Source organism: Meles meles, chromosome 1, assembly GCF_922984935.1.
Source record: "Meles meles chromosome 1, mMelMel3.1 paternal haplotype, whole genome shotgun sequence".
NCBI lineage: Eukaryota > Metazoa > Chordata > Mammalia > Carnivora > Mustelidae > Meles > Meles meles.
Window position 1 is genome coordinate 200637042 of NC_060066.1, and position 5956 is coordinate 200642997.

At 55.5% G+C, this 5956-nt stretch overlaps 1 protein-coding gene across 1 annotated transcript; it reads right to left on the bottom strand.

Annotated features, from left to right (window-relative positions):
- Nucleotides 1-1694: 1694 nt before the first annotated feature.
- C1QA (complement C1q A chain) lies at nucleotides 1695-4771 on the bottom strand. Its single transcript, XM_045986682.1, has 3 exons — nucleotides 4618-4771; nucleotides 3558-3727; nucleotides 1695-2510 (listed from the first exon to the last, which is right to left on the bottom strand). The coding sequence occupies exons 2-3, from the start codon at nucleotides 3718-3720 to the stop codon at nucleotides 1936-1938; spliced, it is 738 nt and encodes a 245-aa protein (XP_045842638.1). The 5' UTR covers nucleotides 3721-3727; nucleotides 4618-4771; the 3' UTR covers nucleotides 1695-1935.
- Nucleotides 4772-5956: the final 1185 nt, after the last annotated feature.

Consider the following 5956-nt stretch of genomic DNA (forward strand, 5'->3'; position numbering starts at 1 on the left):
CTCGGTCCTGCCACTCTCTGGCAGTGTGACGGTGGGTAGGCATCTCCTTTCCCTGAGCCTCCGTGAGGAGGGATGGCTGAGATCCATTGAGTCCGTGGCTAGGAAATACCCAGCCCATCATAGGTGCTCGAAGATCTGCTTCATTTCCTGGTCCACGGGAGTGTGTGTTCTGGGCCGGGAGGCAGGGCAGAGCCGAGGCCCAAAGCAGGCAGAGGGGCAGGAGGAGACCAGCACAGCCCTGGGGCTGCAGCGGGGTCACCCTCTCCTTCCTGACCCCCAGAAGCAGCCGGTGGGGCAGCCCTGGCTCAGGAGAGGGTCTCAGGAGTCTGTCAGAGGCCTGGGGGGAGGTATGGGTTTGTGGGGACTACAGTTGTCCTTTGTGTCCATCAGTAGGTGGGAGACACCGTTCCTGGGACTTGGGGGCCGGCGGGTGGGAGTGTGAGCGTGTGGGAGGGTCAGCGAGTGAGAGAATTGGGGCGGTGCTAAGGCAATACATGTTAGAGAGTGAGGAGGGCATGGCAGGGGTGTGCCTGGGACACATGTGTCCAGGTTGTGTGTGTGTATGCGTGTGAGAGAGAGAAAGAGTGTGTGTGTGTGAGTGTAAGACTGTACTTCAGACAGTTTAGGAGGGGTACTTGGGTGTCTGAGGCACAGAGCGCCTGGTTTGAACAGCGCGGATATCCCAAGTATGTCTGCGGGTGTGAAGGTTTCAACGAGTGTGCACGTGTGGTGTGGTGTGGAGGTGTGTGGTGTGTGCGCAGCGCAGGGCACAATGGCTTCCTCTGGGGAAGCGCCCAGGGCATTAGACATCCCAGGACCAAACTCCCGGCTACTTACTGTCTTCGCATTCAGAGGATGTGGTGGGACTTCTGGCCTCCGAGCAGCTCTGCACAGGCTAAGTGGGACCGTGGGAATATGCACCTTGGGTACCCCAGACCTTCTCAGTCCCAGCCAGCAGGGATGCCCAGCCCGGGCGGGAGGAAGCCCCAGCCTCCATTCTTGCCTGGACGGAAGCCCAGGGCCGGACTCAGGAAACCTAGCTTTGGGGAGGACTGCTGGCTGCCCTTGGGCTCGTCGCTCCCCTTCTCTGAGTCTTGCCCATGTTTTGCTGGTTCAGGGTTGGAAATCAAGTGTCACCTTTCAGGCATGTGGCTGTGGAGGCTGGCAAGGGTCGCTGTCACACACACGCAGGCTTGGATACCGGTAAGTTCTGGGTTCAAATCCCAGCTCCTTCTCTTCAACACTGACTGTGGGCTGTAGGTCCACCCCATACCCCCAACCTGCCTCATTATCTGGAAAGTAGGGTCATGATACCCGCCTCACTCCTCAGCCCTACAGGTGAAACAAAATACAATAATAGCTCAAACTTCTGAAGCCCTTACTACGAAGCAGTCCTTGTTCTGCAATTTCCGTGTATTAAGTCATTCAGTCCTCCCAACAAGCCTTTGAAGTAAGTGTCCTTGTTATTCCCATTTTACAGATAAAGAAACTGAGGTCACTCAAGTTGTATCATATACACACGGTTGACCAACAGGTAAGTGGAGGCCTAGGATTTGAACCCAGGCCGATGAGGCTCCCAGGACCTCCTAAATACAGGTTGTAAAATATGAAATACGGGCCTGCCTTGTAAGCACTCAGTGATTGTCATTCCTGGGCTCCCTCCCGGCACCCAGAACAGCATCAGAACCTCAGGCTCAGCACACAGGAACTCAGGTGTTTATTCTAGGAAGAATTCTAGGAAATCCATCGTCTTACAGTGGGCAGTGGGCAGTGAGTTCTCGGGGGCTCTGGGAGCCAGCCCTCACCCTTCAGGCAGCTAAAGCAACAGCACCCCGGTAGAGAGCAGACCATAGAAACCAGAGAGGTAGAAGGCACGGGCTGGAGTCACACAGCAGGAAGCATGTGCGGCCAGGGGCGGGAGGCTCCTTCCGGGGCTCAGATGGACGGGAAGATGAGGAAGCCGCTGAAGACACTATCCGCCTCCGGACCCTGGTAAATGCGGCCCTTGGCGGGGTCTTTCTCAATCCAGACCTGGTCTCCTCGCTGCAGCTGGAGAACCATGCCCCCGGACACCACCTGGAAGATCCCCTTGCTGTTGGTGTCACAGAAGCCCAAGGAGCGCCGGAACTGGTCCCTCCCGGACGACACGATGGACAGGCAGATGTCCCACTTGGACACCACCTGGAAAGTGAAATAGTAGTAGCCCGGCACAGCACAGAGGAACCGGCCTGTGTGGTTCTGGTACGGGCCTTCCTGGTTGGTGATGACCGTGTCGAAGATGACCACGTTGCCACCCATGGGGGGGTTCCGTCTTTTGGCTGAGAAGGCCGGCCGTGGCTGGTCCTTGATGTTTCCTGGGTTGCCCTTGATGCCTTTCAGTCCTGGGAAGCCAGGGAGCCCCAGGGGGCCACTGGGCCCAGGAAAGCCCATGTTGCCAGGCTTTCCAGGGGGCCCAGGGTCCCCTGGGTCTCCTTTAAGGCCTTGGATGCCTGTCCGCATGCCGGGAGCCCCTGTGGGGAGAAAGGCCAGATCTGGAGGGGGAGTCCAGTGTCCACTGGTCCTCGGGGAGAGATCTGGGACCCTTGGCTGCGGTGGGATGGAGGGTGCGGGAGGGCCTGGGCCTTCAAGACCTTGATTCTGGCTGGTTGTGTGACCCTGGGCACATGGACCCTCAGCTTTCTTATCTCTAAAGTGGAGGAAAGTGAGAACAGGTACTTGGAAGCTGTCAGGTTCTTGCAAAAGCAGGACAGGCTCCTCCACACCCCGCCAGGGCACTGCCCCTGACTTCTTTGGGTTCGGGACTGCATTTAGGAGACCTGGATGCCAAGTATCGCAAATGTTTATGCAGATCTTTCTGGTCTGCTATGGACTGGGAGGCTCAAGGGGGCTGAGATTATCTTTTTCTACTCTGAGCATGTCCTCCTCCTTTTTCCTTCACAGCCACCCCCCCACCTTTTTTTTTTTTTTTTTTTTTAAAGAATGTGAGTTTCTGAAGAATGTGAGTTTCTGAAACTGAAAGGGGCTGGGAACGGGGAAGCAGGGACAGAGTTTGGTGTGGGGGCTGGAAGGATGCAGAAAGGGCAGTTGCCATGAACTGATGATCATCTCTACGTGCCAGGTAGGGTTTTTTTTTTTTTTTTTTTTCATTTTACAGATGAGGAAACCGAGGCTCAGAGAGAGTCAGTAACTTGCTCGAGGTCACACAGCAAGATGAGTCACCTGAGTCCAAAGATGAGCGCCTTATTCGTTCCGGTAACTGAACGACAACCCAGGACTGGGCGCTGCTCCAAGACCTTTCACATTTGTTGCTTGTGGTGGTCCGTGAGAGAGAGGACTCAGGCAGGAAGGGGGATTCAGAGAGAGGCCCGGCAGCATGGGGACATGTCCAGGGAGGAGGATAGGTTCCCCTCAGCCCCTGGGACCAAGTGCAGATTGAAGGGGCTTCATGCGGGGGCCCAGGTGGATTCCTGCTTCTTGGGGCCGCCCCCAAGCATCCACCCCGGAGGCCAGGCCCAGCCAAGGGACAAGGGGCTTGGGATCTAGAGGGAAGGACTTACCTGGCTCCCCTCGCTCCCCCTTGAGGCCTGGCCGTCCATCTCGGCCGGGTGGTCCTGCAGCCCCGGCCCTCCCGTCCGGTGCTCGGCACACATCCTGGGTCACTGTAGAGGCCAAGGATATGGCCAGGACACAGCCCACCAGCCAGCCCCACGGGGCCTCCATGATGCCACTGCGAAGACATAGGGCAGGGCTGGACCTCACACACTCACACACACCCAACTCATACGTACACTTGAATCCCACACCTGCAGTGATATCTACACAACCCCCGCCACCGGTGCACATACACACCCCCAGGGCCTTCAATGTCCACCTTGCACCCAGCCCCAGTGACCCCGCACGTACATGAAGAACCAGAAATTCGCACAGGTGCCCACACACAACTGAAGTTACGCACTCAGACACACAAACTTGGCCTCCAATCCCACACCGACAAACGCGGGAGCAGACTCACAATCCACTCCGCACTCTCGGATGCACGAATGACACCCAAATGGACTCCGTCTCGCACTCGGCCACACACTCATACAGTCCTACAGATGATCAATTCCATTGAACAAATATTTATCGAGCGCCTACTTCTTATTTAATTAACACCCTCTCACCCAGATGGCAGAGCTGTGCGTACACATAGGAATTCACAGCCCCCTGACACAACGCGTGTGCTCAGCGCCCCCCCCCCCACATACTCGACCCCTTTCAGCACCCACTGGCCTGTCTACGGGACCCCTGTGCTGGTTCTGACACTCCCAGCCTTTCCCCAGCTTCTTGAGTCTTGGGGGGGCCGAAACCCAGGAACTCTGGTTAGAGGGATGGGTTTTTATCACCACTTCCCACTAACTCTCAAACCTGAGGAATGAAGATGGTCCCCCCACTCACTTATTCTGGGTCGTGGATCTGGACCCCCCCCCCCCCCCCCCCCACTGCCGGCCAACTCCGTCCTAGCACAGAACCAAGGACAATGTTTCCCCTCCCCTGCCTTTGTGGTCCAGCCCCCTGGGCCAGCTCCCCTGGCTCCCTAAATTTCACAGCCCCCTCCCCCTCGGGCGCTGGCCTCACCTGCCTCAGCTGGCCGTCAGTTCAACTGGATGTTACTGTCCTCCACCCAGGGACCGCTGTGGGACACCCAGCAGGGGTGCTGCCTGCCTGGCTGTGGCCAAGTTTCACATCCCTTCCTACTTCCCCTTCTCCTTCCCTGGGCCTGCCCCCAGCCTTGCCCCAGGGGCCAGAGGCCTCCCGGAGACAGTTTGAGCAGACCTCAGCAAGACTGGGACACTAGATATTCCCCCTCCGCACCCACGCACGCAAGCTGGTGTGGGGGCAGGGACGGCAAGGCAGGAGTCTGCAAAGACAGAGGCCGTGGAGGGGGTCCTGGGTGGGGTGTGAGAGCCAGGGAAGCACAGAACATCAGGGCAGATGGAGTTTTTCTGAAAGTCAGTAACTTGAAAGACTTTTTCGAGTTTATGAAAGCTACATGTATTCATTGTCAAAAGCTTGGGAAATACAGAAAAACACAAAGGACAGTGCAGTAGTGACGAGAAGCTTAGTAATCAGCTTTCTAGACCTGCCACTTCCTAGCTGCCCTTAGGAAGTTACTTAACCTCCCGGGACCTCGGTTTTCTTATTCATAAATTGGGAACAACAGATTTTTACCTCATTGGAGTATTATAAAGTTTCAATGACATAATATATATATAAAACACCTGGCATGGGATGAACACTTAATCATTAGCTTTTATTGGATTTAAAAAACAACAACAAAAGCCCATGAATGCTATCATCTAGAGAGTCATCCTTCGGCAGGATCATCTAGCCTTGCTTACTCTTGCTAACAGGGTGCTGCCTACCGGTCGGCCCACATCACTTCACCAGCTTGGATCCGGAGCGTCCTTTAGATCGAGTTACCCTTTCTCTCCAGTCTGGAGAGCAATATGTTCAGGCCCAGGCTGACCAGGTCTTTCTGCTTCTTCCCATGACCATGTTCACCAGCCCCCCACTCTATTTCACCAAAAGGAAGATGAGGAGGGGAAAACAGAAGTCTATTGACCTGGGCAGATGAAGATCGTCCAAGACTAGGGTTTTCAAGCTTCTGGGACCCCTTTTTCATTTGCAGTCTTGTGTGGTACCCTGTATGTATCTGACAGATATAAATGGGTGTTCTCAAGATAAGAGTGGGGGCCCAGAGCAACTCCCACCAGCCCCTCTCTTGCCCCTGGGGATTCAGGAGATTAGGAGAGCTGGAATCTCACCTGCTATGCCCACTTGTAACTCACTGTGTAACCTGAGGCAAGCTATATCATTTCTCTGGACCTCAGTTTCTTTATCTGTAAAATGGGGATGATACACCCTTCTCACTGGGCTGCTACGGATTCTATGAGGAAGTTGATGCTGTCATATG